At 33.4% G+C, this 18,616-nt stretch overlaps 1 protein-coding gene across 1 annotated transcript in view; it reads left to right on the top strand.

The window, feature by feature from the left end:
• Window positions 1-18,616, top strand: part of PTPRD (protein tyrosine phosphatase receptor type D) — a 273,196-nt gene that overhangs the window by 186,479 nt on the left and 68,101 nt on the right. The window contains exons 20-21 of the mRNA XM_042877457.1: window positions 3,176-3,288; window positions 11,125-11,222. Of these exons, the coding sequence (XP_042733391.1) occupies window positions 3,176-3,288; window positions 11,125-11,222 (211 nt within the window). The remainder of the gene's footprint in view (window positions 1-3,175; window positions 3,289-11,124; window positions 11,223-18,616) is intronic.

Genomic DNA, 18,616 nt, shown 5'->3' with positions numbered 1-18,616 from the left:
GTAGATGTAGAGATGATGTAGACTAAGATGTCTAGAAGCACTACATGCCTGTTACAAGGACTGTTATTTGAGATGAAGTATCCCAAGCTCATTTTGATAAAGCACTCCACTGCTGCACCATATAGCAGAATAGCAAACATACAGTAAATCCTTCCACTTCACTTCTGAACATGTGACTCCAGTTTCTTCAAATCTGAAAAAGAGTGTAATGCTTCATGGGATAAATGCTTATGATTACCTTCCTTTTCAAGGTATCATTAAAATATTTTCTTGTTACTTTATTAGTTGTGTTTGTGAAGTGGTTTTAAAGATTTTGTTTTCCTCTTTTTTTTTTTTTTACTCTAGTATGAGACAATCTTATATATTTAACCTCGTTTGTTCCTTTCTTTTTTCTCCTTCTTCTTCCTTCTACTCCTTCTTTTTTCTCCCATATCCTCCACCAACCTATTTTCTCCTCTCCCTCCTCCCTCCTCTCATCTCTCTATTCGCTTTAAGAGGAAAGAATGATGTGTTAGGGACACATCACATTACCTATATAATATTATTTGTTATAGTTTGAATTAAGCATCCATTCTCCAGTATTTCAAAATTCAGTGTGGAATTACTTTGCAAACAATGTCTAAAATATGGGGTTTTTTTTTTTTCAACAAAAGATTCTCTTTTGATTTCACCTGCATCTTTCATTTATTCTTTGATTCCCAAACTGTCATTTCATTTTTTGAGTTAGTTATGTGAACTTTACTGTGTCAAAATTTCTTGTACTTCCTGTTGCCATGTTTAAGATGTTTGCTGATGATAAACCAACATTTAGCCTTTTCTCTCCTCTTTGCTGCATTGAAATGGAGTAGTAAACCTGACAGGTGAGAACTGAACAATAATTACCCTTCAGTTAGCCTGTAAATGGGGTAGCTGAAAAGAGAGAGAAAGGGGAAAAAAAGTTATGATAATAATGATGTAAAACAGAGCGTCTGTCAGTCTTAATGAATATTGACAGTAGTGTATTAATATGAAGGCAGTTGCAAGATCTTTTACATTTTTACAACACTTAGTATATTTGCTAATGCTCTGTTTTGTTTTGTTTTTTTTTTCTTTTTTGTCTATGTCTGGTGTATTTTAATGAAATAGCACAGTTGCATAATGTACACATGCTTTTGTTTGTGTTTTCATTAAATTAAAACAGTGCTTTTATATGTAACAGCAGCTGCTGAATGAATGTGTTATTGTGGTTGAAGTGTGAGTTGTGCTAAAGAACTCCATAGTACTCCTTATACATAGATTAGGTGCTGATATGCCTATACCAGTGAAAATGGTGCTGTGAGAGAATATGTCCTTTGATTGGACCTTTTGCCAACTGAAACAATTATTATCTCTTTGTATGATCTGATAAGATACAAAAGATAGAAGGGTCCTAAGTGTGTGGCTGTTGAAAATACTCATGTATTTGATCAGAAAAAATTCTAGTGCTTCTCATACGTGAATGAGAAATTGTGCTGCCTAGAACTCACTTGCAAATAGAAGGTTGTCTCTGGAGAGTTCACTGATCCGTAGACTTCAGAAGTAGGAAATAAAGGTAAAAATACTCCTTAAAAATGGAAAACAGCCTTTCTTCATCTTTATTCAAAAAGAAAAAAAAAAAAAAGAAAGAAAACACTAGAATATTGTGCTGCTTTATGATAGTCAGGATGAGAAGTAAAAAAAAAAAAATAAAAATAAAAAAAATAAAAAAAAGAAATTTTGAACGATCATCCTCTATTTTTTTTTTTAGGAAATCAGATTTAAAACTGCATTTTTTCATTTAAGAAGTTAATACAAGTGTTAAGGTTTTATATTTTTTTAGCAAGAAAACTTTTTTTTCATAAAGTTATACAACTTTCAAACAATAGATGAGTTTCTTCAGTAATATTGCTATTTGGTTGTTTACAGTCTTCTTGTTGGAAGAAATCTTGTTGAATCCACTTTTCCCAGGATGGCAATGGGTGTTCATTATTTCAAGAACAGGGATAAATCAATCAGAGCATTTTTAAGAGTGGAGCCCAGCAGAATAATAACAGATTTAGCATTGCCACATTTTGAGTGAGTCGGAAAACAGAAAGCAAAAATGTAGAGCAGTGATGCATTAGACCAAATGCTGGAAACCTAGAAAAGATTTAGCTACAGAAAACCTTAGAATCATCTAAGTTCTGTTTTCAGAAAAGCAGTTATTTGCTGCTATTTCTATATTCATCTTCTATTTCATGAAGAATTCCAGCCAATTTGCTTTTTCATTCAGAAATTTAGAGGATTAGGGAAGAGGGACTGCACTAGAAATTCACCATTAAATTTCCAGATTCCTGAGTGAAAATGCGAACAATTAGATATTCTTTAAGAAAATCAGTTCTCTATATTTTGCAGCAAAAATAATATCCTCAAGTGACAGGAGTCCATTTTACCTAAACAATCAGATTGAGAACAGCTATGGATGCTACTTCTCTCTAGATAAACGGAAGCACAGATGTTTCTTTTTTTCTTTTTTTTCCCAGGTTGTTTTAGAAAGATTGACAAGAATACTAAAATTTCATTGAAAATCCTAACTTGATCAGAAACATTCAGGTAGAATCTCAACCTTGAATAAGTATGTGTGATCACATACATGAGGTCAAATGCAGCTCAATAGAACAGATTCTTACTTCCTAGAACATGAAAGGACCAGGAGTCTTCTGTATTTATTCATATGTCATTTTGAAAGTGCCAGAAAAATGCAGATTATTTTATAGGCAGTACAGAGATGAAGTATTCAATGATAGTAAATTTTTAATTATATGCTGAAGACAAAGTAACTTTTTAATAAAGGTGCAACAAATTAGGTTTTAAAATAGATGCTGTATGAAATCTTTTACTTTTAGTGATATGTCTCATAATAGATAATTATTCTGGTGCCCTGGATGATAATCTAGAGAATAGATTTAGGGCAGAGTAGCCCAGACATTTCCCTTTGCTATTTCTATATTTAGATTTGTTTTGCCATTGCAAACTGTAGTTGCCCTGCCCACTGTGCAAAATTATTTTATCTTTGCATGGATCAAAAACTTTCAGAATGCATCTCATGTTTTATAATTTAATGATTAAAGACTCAGACACTTGTATTTGTCTACTTAACACCTCATTCTTATATACAGTTTTCATCTTCTCCATGCAGGAAGAGGGCTGAATCTGATTCTAGAAAAAGCAGCATACCCAACAGCAAGGAAGTCCCTTCTCACCATCCTACAGACCCCGTGGAGCTGCGACGCCTTAATTTTCAAACTCCAGGTGAGAGGTAGTAATATGTTACTGAGAGCTCTGTGTTCACAGACTCTGATTAGTTACACTACTACAAAACCGAATGGTTGTTTAAAATATGTGTACTTTGACTGCTTATAAGTTTTCTTCCTATGTATTTCTCTAATAGGTTTGGAGATTGTTCTTTAATTTCTATATTTAAAGAAAAAGCCTAAATTATACAGTTACTGTTCTGTAGAAAAGATTCACAGGTCATGTATGTTGTGTGGATGTACTGAAATTGCAAGGTAAATGTAAGAGCATTGGAAAATTATTAGTAAATTCACATCTATTTGTTTATTAATTATGTGGTTTTATATCATTGTTTGTATATATGTTGGGTTTTTGTTTTGTTTTGTTTTTTTCTTGTAAATAAGCTTCCCTCTTATCTGTTGCATAGTAATCCATCAATATCCCTTAAATTTTTTTGTACACTGTAAATATAAAATACGGATAAGACAGATTATCTATAGAAATGGTCCTTTCTTTTAAAATCAAGCTATGTTAGGATGAATCAAAAAGTGAAATAACATGACAGTGATTCTGAAAAGTAACACACTCAAATATTTTATTAGTTAGTTATACTTACATTTATTAAGCATTGTTTTTCTAAATACTTTTTGGTTTAGTAGTCAAGAAACACAAGAGAAATCCTTAAAATAGTATTTAATTTTTATTAATGTTTTATGAATAGATATTTTGTTTTCAAAATTACCATAATTTTGATCATGTTGTATTCCAGCAGATTTCTGTTAGCAATATGGTTGCACGCAGTTCTGATCTGTTGCTAATTATTTACAGAATTTTCCTGATGAATTATGTTTGTCAGAACAGTGGAACTGGGACTAAAGACCCAACATCCACTGTGCAATTGTTAGGCAGAGGTAGAAAACTAAGTATTCTGAGGCTTGCCTTAGATTTTCTTTAATTTGTTCCAGTACGGTAAATGTACGTGAATGCTCTTTAGCAGCAGAGGCACCTCACTGATCGAAAAAGAAATGGAGAGAGGTATACTTTTCCTTGCAGCACTCTAGTTTATTTGGGAAGCTAGCAGTTTTCTGTGAAGCAGAACAATTGCAGTGCATTTCTGATAGGAGATCTTTCTTTGCTCTAAATCATTTTTCACAAAATGGAGGATTCAATTACCAGGAAAAAAAAAAAAAGTATATAACATAGAAATCAAATTATATTTTTCTCCTAAGAAACATAGACAGAGATCAAGCCATTATGATATTCTGCATGCAACCAAATAGCAGGATCCTATCTCATGAGATTTATCTTGCTGTGTAACACTTCATAATTGTCTTGTTCTTGATTTGAGATTGTAGCTGCAGTGAAGTCAATCCACAGTTCCTATGCTAGCAGAAACAGACTTTCACTTAATTTGCACTAGGATACAATTCTACTTAAATCTTCCTGAATTTAACTTACAGAAGTTATATATTTCTGGAATGTTTATTCAGCTCCACATACTAAGACTATGAAGTAACATGTAGGACAAATCTTTCCCAAGGCAAATGTGGACAAAATACAGAAAGGTATTAGAACACTAGGTTTGTAGTTTCTGCGTCAGGATTGATGATTTGACTATTACTATTGTTATTATTATCTATTTATTTAACTTTTGGAAGTATCCACATTTTTCTGGAAGCTTTTCAGGTGCACCAGTTGCTTGTAATAAAGAAACCAAAAACAGAAACAGAAAAGTTTATGATGAATCCATGATGTGAAGAAATACGAGGGAAGAACATATAAATTATGTTATGTGTTGGTGCATTTAGATTGTCAGTTCTCACTGGGAGAAACTCCCTCGGGGGGAGAGAATGAGACTTTTAAACAAGCTCTTTTTGAAAATCCTGGAAATCATATTTTTGTTCAAAGAAGAGAAAATCAGATACGACTACCAAAATAATACAAAAATTAATCCCTTGTTGTATTAATTTGAAATTCTAACTTCTAGTTAGAAACACAAAATACTGTCATCACAATTAGTTATGCATGGCTATTTGAAAGAAATTATCGGAAAGAAGTATTTTATCTTCAGTGATATCTTCACAGTGATTTTAGCAACACTTATGTTGTACTGGTAATAAAATTGTTACTTCAATATAAAGACATAATAAAAATACACATTATAAACTGCCAACACAGAAAATATCTTGCTTTCTTATCACTTTTTCTCGCCCTGTCAATAAGAAATTACATTCCTCTCTGATCATTTACTTACCTAAGGTTTTTCCTATCTTACTTAGTCCATGAGGGGTAAAATTCATTTCTGGCTTTTCTACTCAGTAGGTGGAGCAACTCCACAGAAAACAAAACAAAACAAACAAACAAAAAAAAAATCAACCTGACATTTTGTCTTAACATTTGGAATAGCCCACAGTTCTACATCTGAGAACAAGATCCCATGTCCATATGTGTAATCTAAAAAAAATGTATATTTTTCAGATAAGTCCATATGCAATTAAGTCACAGCTGTGCCAAGTTTTCCTTGAATAAACACGAAAATAGTCAATCTCTCAGCTGCACAGGGGATTTCACTTATGAGTCTGTTATTCTTCTGTAACTACAGTAGCTGAGGGAAAGTCACATTCTTTCCATTCTACAAGTTTCCACAAAATATGGGATTAACATCATCATCCATGTGCAAAAATTTCAACTCTTTATGCCACATGGGAGAGTAAAGATAGTTTCATCAGATTCCATCATTCAGTTTCATCAGGGTTCCATCAGATCAGGAAGAGCAGCTTTGTGCAGAGGAGAATAATTGATGTTAAATAGTTTGAGTGGGTTATGAGAGACCTAAGGCTTGGGGAAAGACTTCAATCTGCCAATCAGCCAAAGAAATGAATTGATTAGTTCCTGAAAAATGGCTGTTTTTTCTTCTCATTTAAGTGCAATATGTGTCACGCTTATAAGTAATTTGCTTAATTGGATGCCAATTAAACAATTATCTCATTATCTCTTATGAGCTAAATAAGATACTTTGAAATACAAGAAAAAATAAAATAATTGCAGCCCCAAATTGAAGATTCTGCTTTTTAATTTGGTAACTAAATGCTCATTAATCTCTTAGTCTTTGAATTCCGTAGGAAAAAATTACAAGTAACAAAAATGGAAACAGTGATGTCTGGTTTTAGTCACCTCTTCTAGGAAGAAAGTTCTTTCCCATGACTTTTCGTACACCATTTCTGTTTGTTGTGACAAGATGATAAACTGAAAAAAGAACTGATATTTTTTTCTCCATGGCAAAACCAAATGGATATAGCTTCCTCACAGTGAACTATCCAACATGCTTTTTATACATGTGTAAACTTGTGTCAAATGAAGGATTTAAGTGAGATTTAGGTTCAGCATGCAAAAAAGAACCAACTTTTCTGACTTCTCAATTGTTTGCTATCTAACCTAAATGTAATAAAAATCTGCTTTAGCTGGAAGGTGGAGTTTAAGATTCTGCTGCTCGCCAAAGTAATTTTTTTCTTCTTTGGGTATTAGACAGTGATCTTGCAATAGTCTAATGAGCTAAGCAATTTCCAGATCAGGGTCTGAGGACTTTTCAGACTATTTTTCACTGTAGAGAGCTTTTATAGCTTACTAAAAGTGGGATGTTCCACTTTGATACCCTAGAGAGTTTGGCAAGTCTAAGTCTGATACACAAGAAGAATTGCTTTTGTTACAGAATAGCTAAGACACCTTAGAATTATTCTGGAATAAAAGTGGCTTCATTTTGCAGCATTATATGCATGTGTGTAACTATTTTAAAACAGTTATTGCAGAGTCACATATTTCTCCAGAGGTTGTAAGTTTAGTTCTGTACGCAAGATCATTCTGAGTTAACAGAAAATTTAAAGTAATAGTGATTTGTCTAATATAAGAAAGGCATCCAGAATAGATTTTCATGGATATCAAACTCCTACCAAAATCAGGGCCATCTTTCATCTTTTCAATTTCCTGTGTCCCAATTTTACATATGTTTTTATTTTTCTGATAATAGAAAGTATCAACCATTACTGATTCCTTCCTCTTTCTATAATGGGACAGCATTTTAATGTAGATTGGTATGTGGGCCTGCATCTTTGTAAATGAATAAAAATGAGTATGTAATAAATGAATATTTAAAATACAAAAGTGATAATTTGATTTAGGTCTTTAATATAATACATTTCATAAAGAAATATCTCTGAAAATAGTATATCCCATTTTCATTTCATCTGAATAGTGTTCTATACTCTAGCAGATGTTCACTATATTTCCTTTTTTAAATACTTTTTTATTGTGGGCATGTCAACATATATGTCCAGATTTATAAGTAAGTATGTTCCACAGATGTTTTTAAAAGCCCTTAGCATAAAACATTGACAATAACACAAAATCCTAATTTAATACCCTATTGTCAAGGCCGAAACGTCCATTTGTTTCAGTCAGGTAAAGAGTTGCACTGTGCAAATATAATGCCTGGATAAAGACTGCAAGTAAATTCAGACCTTACCTTCCCAGCTGTGGCTTAAAATTTTGGCACACATGGTGCCGCATGTATCTTAGTTTTATGTTTACCACAGATTAATCAGAAGATATTTATAAACAGTAATTTAAACATACATTTTAATTCTTGTAGTGGGCTACTATACTAGGCTGTGTAAGATCAATTAAACAGTTTTCTACCAAGTCTGGAAATAAACGCTCATTACAAATACAATTTCAACTGTATTTTGCATGTTTGTTTGTTTTCTTTTTCTCTTAATCTTTTTCTCAGTGTTTCTTTCTCCTAATTTCTTACTTTAAAGAATGTCTTAAAGCATGAATTTGGCATGGTATTTCTTTTGATTTAATAGCATGTCACAAAACCTGTTGAAATTTAACTGTATTTTGTCTGAAATCCTTTGTGTTTTTTGTAGCACATGTTGATTTATGTGGAGAAGTGTCAGAAAATAGTGTATTTTCTTATTTTTAGCCACAAAAATAAGTGTGTTTACCTGTGTTTTGGGTGGGGTTTTGAGTCAAGTTGAGAAGGAGCCTTGTGCTTCTACATGAGATCTTAACATGTTCATTCATAACATATTCTATTATGATGCTTGTTATGATTCACGGAGTGATTACATAACAAAAGATTTCTAGCAGTTCTTTTTAAGAAAATAACAACTTTTAGCATCTTGGTAGAGCATACTTCATATAGTATTTGAAGCAAGTTCAAAACTGTTTAAATAAAGTAAATCCTGGAGAAAGGGTGTTTATATGTGGTCAAAATTATCAAATTTCAGAAGTGTTAAGTATTTTTGTTTTCTTACAAAGAAGTTTTTACATCGAGTTTCAATTTGCACAAAATGTTTAATATGAGTTCTCCCTTTAGGAATATTAGCTGGCATGTGGAGGAGCACATAAATAAGAACAGTTTAAAAGTACTGGATAATCAGCATCTTTAAAAAAAATAATAATCCTTCACAGAAAACTAATTATTGATATTTTGATGCTGGTGTTTTAGTCAGGTTCATCATGTATACAACAAGTCTCATCTCTTTAGTTTTATGTCCTTTATATTTACTATAGGGTAATTGGACCTCTAAACATCTTAGTTGTTTCCAGACTCTGTTTTGTGCATGTCTAAAGTGCCTGTATGTACAAGATTGATTGATTATGGTGATCTACTACTGTTACTAATTTGTTTCCCATTTCCAATTGGCTTTTACTTTTTGCAGCTTTGAGCAGTAATTCAGTCCCCTACGCCTCCCTGATTGGCTCTGTGTCCTCCCTCTCTAGCCAAACTACCACTCAGTCCTTATATGATAATAACTCTCTCCCACGATTCGCTCGAAAAGGTCTAAACATCTTTGTCTCTATTATTTTCTCTGTTCAAGCACTGTTTTAGATGTACATCAGTCCACCTCCATTTCTGGATCAATCTAGAGTTCTCTTGTGCCTTTTCACTGACATATTTTCCATAGGGGTGCTTGATCTGGATCAATGAGCTAACTGTTAGATATCTGTCACCCACACTCTTCTGAGAATAAGTGAAATTTCAAAGAAAATGGGAGACAACCTGAACTGATTCAAATGATTCATTGTAGGCTGATTTGTTAACTGAAATTTCTAACAATTAGAGATGAATATTCTGTTTTTTTAGTTGACTGACAAATTGTTTTTATGTCTACTTTAAACACTGTTTCAACATCCCATATGTGCTATGAAGGTAATACAAAAATATATGTTCATAGAGTCAGATAGGGTCAGTGTTGCTGGACATTATTAGTATTTTGCTTGAAATATCAAAGAAGCAAAGAAAAGAAAAGAAGAAGAAAGAAAGAGAGAAAGAGAGAGAGAGAAAGAAAAAAAAGCTATAGTGTGACTGTGTTGTAATCACATGGTCATTTTCAGCTACATTATAGGAAATGCAAGTTAACTGTCTTAGGCATGTTCTTAAAATTCACGGTGACAAAGCAAATGACATTGTGCAACATGGCTTCCAGCTTGAGCCCCCTTGAGTCATCACTGTTTTCCTTTTGTAATTTCAAGAGATTCTGGGGTTCACTAGTTTATTTCTTCTAGCCAGCTCTTATTTTCCACAAGCATTTGAAAACTCACTTCAATTAAGCACGAGGAGAAGAATGAAACCAGTTGGATGAGGGTCATGGAGACACACACTGAAACAATGCTGTTCACAAATTTTTCCTGTCAGATCTTCAGCTGGCAGATTATGCTAGTTGGCCCCACATCTCTTCTGTCCTTCTTTTGCCTTGCTGTCCCTGTACTGCCTTCTTCACCCATATCTATCTCTGTTCCCCAGCTCTTAGTTTTATTTTTTACTTAGTATCTTCTTCAGTAGACAAAGATGTTTACACCTGAAGTAGATTGTAGGTACTTTTGGGGGTTGATAAATGGGGTTATAAATAAAGTGTATTTTAAGGTACTAGTGCAGTCAGTGTGTGTGTCCAGCTAACCTGTACAACCCCTGCTTCTACAATCTGCTACTAGTGAAAACATTTTTGAAGTTCTGTCTGATGTCTGATTTTGTCTTCAGTGACCGTTGTCTAAAAGCAATGATGCATGCTATTCTAGTCATTTGTATTTGCATGTGAATGTCAGTAACCTCAAAATTTCATAAAATATTTTCAGTATTTTTAATTTAGTCAGAATTAGTCAGTTCTCTAGACCTTGATACATCATTATTAATCCTCAAGCTATCCATTTCATTTTACTTACATTAATTTTATAAGTTAGTTTTTATAAGTTAGTTTTCTGTTGGTTCTAGGTTTCTTTGTTTTGTACCATTTCCTTTGCAGGTTCAGGTGTCTGCGGTTACCTTGGTAACCTTCATCCTTCAAGTTCATTTTTCTTGATTATGCATAAGTCACTTTGCTTTCTGTCAAAATACTACTCTTTCCCCTTTAGGGCTCTTTCAGTGTTTGTTTCCCAGTTCATCTTCCCTCATCTAATTCAATGCAGTTTCCATTTCATATAGTGCAGGAGAAGAAGTTTGAAATGACGTTAAGAGTCATTACTCAAAGCAGAGATCGACATCAGATCTAACTGTTTCATTTTTTCCATGCCTAGATAACCTCATTGACTCATCTCACAGAAAATTTTTTCCTTTACACTAGGAATGTTAGCTTTGGAAATATGCTTGGTGACTTCTTTTAATTTGGCTTCAGAGCTCATCTATCCAGAGCATGTTGTGCTTTGAGTAACCAAACTATTTGCCTGCTCCCCTCACTATGACATCTTTACTATTTATGCATTTCTAGCCATTATAATTACAACATTGTTTTATTTCTTCAGTGCTGTCATCACTGTAGTTTATTTTAAATTTGGTTCTTCTTTCTTTTCCAACAGGTATGGCCAGTCACCCCCCAATACCTATCTTGGAACTTGCAGATCATATTGAAAGATTGAAAGCAAATGACAATTTGAAGTTCTCACAGGAATATGAGGTAATTTTTTTTTTGCTTCTCAAATTATCAAAAATATCATGGTTTTTTGTTTGTTTGTTTGTTTGTTTGTTTTTTCCTCTAGGCTTATCCCTGATATGTAAACACCATGGTGATGTTATTTTTGTACGATAAAGCCATGGTAAAGTAAGTCTACTGTGTAAGATAACTACATCAGTGAGGTGGCTCCTTTGCTTCTAACAAGCTTTTTGTAAAGATATGTGTCGAGCAGATTCTGTCTGCACATACTTGAAGCAGTGTTTGAATGATACAGCACTTTTCGTTTTAATGCACCACCATCCATCTACTCTGCAGTTAAAAGTTCCTTGGGTTATTAAAAAATTATCCACTATGTTGTTAAGTGTTAACAGGATCATATAGTCCACAAAGAAGAAATTACAGTCCACTATGTTAATTTTTCATGGATTAAAGAATTAGCACTTGCCTGATACATGTGGCTGCTCGACACTGGGATCCTTTAAATGTGTGATGTATTTAGAGTCGTGATGGGAATTGTTTAAGATGAATACCTATTATTGTAATACAGAAATATAACTGATGATTATTTAATTAAACAGTGATCAGAGTTAGGATTGTTCATAAAAATAATCTCATTAGATATCAAAAGGTCTGTGTAGTCTCTACAAATAATAGAAATAAATTCTTTTGAAGTGCATCTCAGGGATCTTGTTTATTGTTGCAGTAAAAAATGTGAGAGTGTCTTTTTACATTTCTACATGAAAAAAAATTCTTAAATATAGACAAAGGATCAGACAGGGAAATTTGTGTAATGGTGTTCAACGTGAGAAAAAAAAACAGTATTTAGTATGAATTTGCCAGTCATTTCCTGCTGTACTACAGAATTACTCCTTGGATTAGCTGTGTAGGAAACAAACAATGACTGTCATTACAATTGATACAATGTAGTATAATTTCCTTTCTTTACCTATTAAATCATAAAAATAATCTTGAGAATGTAATCTTAACCATTTACAGCTAGTGTTGTGAAGATGTGCTAAATTATTGAATACTTGGTATCAATACTGTCAGAACTGTTTACTATATAAACAGCCCATATACATCCTATATTTCATTTTACATTGCTTTTTTACAAAATAAGTCATTTGGGGCAGAGTAATCAGACATTAAGGATTAAAATGTGACCAAATATAGGTCAGCATCAAGTTTGCTTATGTTGGTTTGCCCAAGGAATAGTCAAAAATTACCTTTAAAATCTCAACTTTAGAAATGCCACTTTGTTTCTAACTAATCCAGTGCTCACCCATTTTAAAACAGAATTGCTGAAATGCTCTGCTATTTGATTTCATGGTCTAACGTAGGCAGTATTCTAAGGCTGCAGTTTGGTGATCAGTGTAGGTCATTTCCCTGTCTTGGCTGTGCATTCCTGTTGTTTCTCTTGTGCCAATACTGGCACAAACACACGTGCAGCTGTTCAAGGATTGTCTCAGGAAACAGATTTAGATGAAAACTAATTGTTTTATTTTTCTTTGCTATTTTCAGTTGGATCAATTCCCTTAGCTAGCTCACCACATGGTTGTGTGAGCTCTAGTGCCAGCACAAGGGAACTGGTGGGAACATTTGTTACTGGGGGTTGGGATCTTGCCTTTCAGCAGCAGTTCTCACTGATGTCTCTTAAGAGTAACTATCAAAGCAAAGATGGGTACAGATGGTAACAGTTCAGATATTGTCACTTCAGATTATGTTTGAACTGGTAACACAAAATGGAAAAGAGAGATGCTTTGTCTTCTTGAGTTAAAGGCAAAGGTAAAATGTAGCAGGAAACTACTGATTTTTATTGCTTGTAAGAAAATACTACGTTTACTTCTTCTTTGGAGATACAAACATTTTTCATCAACGGTCACATACGTATATGTGTATGTATATATAACTGCCTTTTTCTCCTCACACTCCATTATTTCTATTATTTTTATTATGAAATTTCTTGCACTGCATTTATGAAATTCTTATAAAATAGACTGATAATGGTCAACAGCTGTCATGAAAATTCTGTAATATCATAACATAAAAAAATAAACATACAATTTCCTGATACACATTCACTTTTCAATCACAGCTTGTTTGGCTGGTTCCGTTACAAGCAAAGCAGTGTTTTAATTTTTTTTTTTTCTTATCTTACTTTGGTTACTACTTAGAAAGTATTACTTGTCCCATAACCTGTATGCATCTTTTCATGTTATATGTACACGTTGTCTTCTGCAAGAGTATTCCCTCAACACCTGTTCCCAGGTGTTTTTCTTCAAACTGACCAAAAGCAACCTCTCTCTTCACTACTTTGACTACTTCTTTCACAAAAGGCACCCATCTACATATTGTCTCCTCTCCCAGGCCACCTTTGGAGGCCTAGGTCATGACAGGAGACAGGGCTATTTTCTTAAAACATTCCTAAATTCAACTCACAGATCTTCATTTAACTGATAGAAAGCTTTTGAAAAGCTAGGTTTTATCTTCTTTGTTTTTGTTTTTCCTCAACAGTGTTTTTCTTTTGTGAGCAAGAGAATTCATATGTTCCTTTTTGTGCTACTTGAAATCTAGTTGAAAAAGAATGTAAAATGTCCATTAGACAAATGCGAAAATTACACACATCTGCACCTTGGTTTTGAGAGGAATACATGGGGTTAATGTGACAAGCTGGTAAAATATATATTACAGAAAACAAAGTGGCTGTACATTATAAGATAGTATAGGCTTTTTTTTCTCAAACAAAAAAAAAAAAAAAAAAAAAAGGAAAAAGAAGAGAAAAGAAGAGGAAAAGAATGAAGGAGAGGAGAGGAGGAGGAGGAGAGAGGAGGAGAGCGGAAGAGAGGAGGAGAGTAGAATTTCAGAAAATAATGTGGTAAAATAATGTATTATCTAATGTAGACAATTTGACAGTTTTGATGCAATTGATTGAAGGAGTTCATTCTTCTACATGTATTAAGAAACTATTTAATAGTGTCTTCTTCACTCTCCTCCTACCCCAGCTCTTAGAAGGGAAGATAAAGAGAACAGTGTAGATATCTATTCTTGTAATTCTCTCATAACTTTACCTTGAATACCAGCTTTCGTGGTAGGATAGAGGTGAAGCCATAAGGTTACAACTATTGTAAAATTTAAATAAACCTATAATTAATCTTTTTAATAAAGTGGTTTTAGCATAGTTAGTTCTTCTCAATAAAGTTCACTTCTACTTATAAGTAAATTTTCTATAATCCTACTTTAGTAAATAACACTTTAGTGTTAACTTGCAATATTCTAGCCTTGGAAAAAAAGTTGGTTTACCTTGTTACCACAACATATCATTTACGTCATATATTTATTTTGTATTCTTTATCTGAAATAGAAGTTTTCTGACTGAAACATATTATTATTAAGCTTCTTCTGGCTCTGGCAGTTTCAGTGGGATTTTAATGCAGTTCAAGGCTCCATATGGAGTTCACAGCTGCTGAGCGGAAAGGCATATTCAAGAGACTCACCTTTATATATCATATCTTATTCTTAAGCTTTAGAATTTAAAAATAAAGAATGGTCATGGAGATAGAACTGAATCAGAATATTAAGATGCTGACTATTTTTATGCAATACATGTATTAGATTACTAAAGTAATTTCCTCCTGTCACATAGAACAGAAAATCTATTCCTCCAAAGCAGATTCCTGGGTCTTGTGTAGTTTCATACTTGTCATCTGAGATCTGCTGTCATTCATTGCTTTACACCCTTAAGAGATTAGATTCAGAATCATACTTTTTTTTTTTTTTTTTTTTTTTTTGTGTGTGTGTGTGTGTGTGTGTGTGTGAGAGAGAGAGAGAGAGAGAGAGAGAGGATCTGTCATAGTAACACAAAGGTTGCAATATTGGCCTTTGCATGTTATTGCATGATTTTTAGAGTATGTCTGTATGTATGTATGTATGCTGGTTATTTAATAAGATAAGCTGTATATTATCAGTCTTTAACACTGATTATTGGAAAAACTAAAGGTGTATTTTGATTCTGCTGAACGGTGCCATGCTAGTTAGTTTTACTGTCACTTTTCAATATCAGTTGGAAGGATCTCTGATGAGAAAACAATTTACTGAATGCACTACATTTCTTTTTATATCTCAAGCTTCAACAAGATAAACCCTGGACACTACTAACACATGGTGTGTTTTCTATGGAAAAAGCAATTATAAGGCTTATTGGTATAAAACACTTTAAAATCTATGAAGATCAGATAGCCTACTGAATGAATCTGTACCAGAAACAAGTGCACTTAACTTCCATATCATTACAGATAATACTGACCTATACGCAAACATGAATTCATTCTCAGGAAAAAAAAAAAAAAAAAAAAAAAAAAAATTCTGTCTCATCTGTTATTACAGTAGCTTCCTCAGTAGTTATTGTTTGGTTGGTTGGTTGGTTGGTTGGTTTTCTAAAATTCAAAACAGCATTTATTGATATTCTACATTTGTACTTTCATAGGATGTGTTCCATTTACAAAGAAACAATTAGTGTAGTCAATAAACTTTTAACAGTTTTTGCCTTTTTATTAGTACCACATATGTTGTTGCTTTCACAGAGGTTTTAGATGCTACAAAATTTCCAGCTACAATAGTCTCTGAGCCAGTAAGATAGTTAAGAGTGACAATTTTGAAGACACAGTGCAGGAATCTGAAATGGCAGTAGTCAAGATTAATAGTAATGTATTGTAATCTTATTTTGTGCTGTGAATGCCTCTTTGGACTAAGACCATTTATTTATGCTTATATAATTAAAAGAATATTCTGATATAAGAAAGCTGATGTTAATATACTGCAGTGCTAGGTTTTGGACTGATAGCTAATGCTATTTGCCAAGAAATTCCATGGAGATTGTTTTAAAATCCATGTATTATAATAAATTTCAGCTTTATTTTACCCAACCAAAACCACAGGTATATGAAGGGAAAGAAACATAGTCCATTTCAGTAAGAAAAATCACTCAAGAATATAGTATATAGGATTGTTATATGTAAATCTTAGTTTTATGAGGTTGTTGTTTGTTTTTGTTTTTTTAAAGATTCATCTGCGTTTTTTAGAGTGTTTATGCAGGGAAAGGAAGAAACCAGTGGAGAAGGCTTTTAAGATAGATTCTTAAGCTGCATGGAACAAGTCTTATTTATTCCTTTCACACACACACACAAAAGCATTGTTGACAGCATTTTAAAAACATGCTGAAAACTTAAAACAGCACCAATGTTCGCTGTGAGACTGTTAAAAAGTTATAAAGAATTGCTTTATTTCACATACTCTTCCAAAACAAAACAAGAGGATGCTTTAATAACAGGAATATTGAAACTAAGCTGTTCTTTTCATTCTTCATCTGCTCCTAGTACTTTTTTCCTGCTTGAAGTGGAGTATAATCCTCTGTTTTCAACACTTAATTATTTCTAACATAAATGGTTATGATATCACTCACAGAGGATTTTAATCATAGATGGAAAATAAATGAATTTCATCTTAAGGTGGAAGACAAATACAAAATGAGTTCGGAAAAACGTTTTCTATAGCACTTATGTAACAGAAATTCACCTTCAAAGAAAATTTTCCTCCTTAAGTGCACTTCAGTAACATATAAATGTACCTTCTTAGATGCCATTGGAAAATGGCTTTATGCAAATCTCATTTTGTCATAGGATTATTGCTTGATATGATAGAGGAAATATCTTTGTTCTCAAGAGGAACTGGCAAAAGCTTTAGGTGTGGTTCAAGCTGCACCAGGGGAGATTTAGGCTGGACATTAGGAAATAATACTTCTCTGAAAGAGTGGTCAGGCAGTGGAATGGGCTGCCCAGGGAAGTGGTGGAGTCACCAACCCTGGAGGTGTTCAAGGAACGTTTGGATGTTGTGTTGAGGGACATGGTTTAGTGAGAACTATTGGTGATAGGTGAATGATTGGACTGGATGATCTTTTAGGTCTTTTACAACATTGGTGTTTCTGTGATTCTGTGATTCTGTGTTTATGTCTGCTTTTGAACAGTTTGCCATTTTTCACTGAGATTCAACAGGAAATCTCCATGCATTTTCAATTCAATTTCTAGGACCAAAATGAAAACCCATATGTGAACACCAACAAAGTTTTCATGGAAAAAATATGGATTTGTCCCCTATATCACTTGAGAATGGCAGCCTTTACTGTATGCTGTGAAAAACTCTACCTTAGAAGCAAAATATAATTCCGTGGGCATGTTCACATGAGGTTGTATTAAAGTTCAAGCATTATGTCTTTGTAATGCAGTGTGGAATTCTCATTCTTTTAACTAGTTTCCTGCATAATATAATACTATCTTCTTATAGATTCATTAGCTATATGAAATTCTTAGTGCAGTTGCTGACACAGGTAAAAGAAGGTGAAAATGTTCTGTTTATAGGTGGTTGGGTTTGTGAAACTTCTGTAGTAACTAGCAGTGTCCCCTACACACAAACTCAAACCTGCTGGCTTTTCATTTGTTGGTGTAGCAACCCTTACTAGAGCATTTTTCCATGACATCTTACACCAGGAAGTTTATTGTTCTCCTTCCTTTCTCAGTATTGCATCGGTATATACTGTCAGGTGACTCACAATGTTAGCAAGGAACATTTGCTTGAAGGAAAAGTTCATAGTGAGCAGATGTAGAGATTAGTGTGGTGAGTCCTTCAGAATTCTTTCAGAAACACTTTCTTGTTACCATGACTCATAGTAAAGGAATTATTTTGTGTAGGATGCATCATATACATATTTCTCAAGTATTTTCCTAGTTAGTGTCGTTTTTTTTTTGTTTGTTTGTTTGTTTTTTTCTCTCTGCAGCCAACCGTTTAGAACAGCTGAAAGATTAGTCAAAGCATGGGAGGGTAATAACAGTATTATGGATATCTTTATTTCCTTTGCACAAAGCACACATACTCCACGCTTATATTAGGAAGAAATCTGGTTCTTTGTTAATGACAGCTTTATTGAAGACAAGCTTTCAGAATGAATATACTAGAAATCCTATTAAAGTGCTATCCATTAAACCATTAAACCACTCATTAAAACTGTTAGTACAGACTTGTTATTCATGAGTTATCAGTTTTTCACACTTCTGAAATGTGTCTGCCAATACCGCTCTACTCTTTGTTCCTGTATGGCTATTAAATCTGAGGAAATATAGATTGACATTCTTCTGCCAAAAAAAAAAAAAAAAAGAAAAGAAAAAAAAAGCATTTATTGGGACGGTTGTTAGGCCACAAAGCGGTTTGGATTGGTGAGAAAAGGAGGAAAGATTAAACTGCAGGCCCATTTGCTCCATTTTGATGTAATTTATGCTAACTATGTCTGCATGCAGGACTCAATCATTGAGATACACCATCTCACTATACATCACACAAAGAAGTGTGGC

This window comes from Lagopus leucura, unplaced genomic scaffold (genome assembly GCF_019238085.1).
Source record: "Lagopus leucura isolate 7727_CA_CO unplaced genomic scaffold, USGS_WTPT01 Super-Scaffold_100018, whole genome shotgun sequence".
Taxonomy (NCBI): domain Eukaryota; kingdom Metazoa; phylum Chordata; class Aves; order Galliformes; family Phasianidae; genus Lagopus; species Lagopus leucura.
This window is presented reverse-complemented; position numbering and strand designations above follow the sequence as displayed.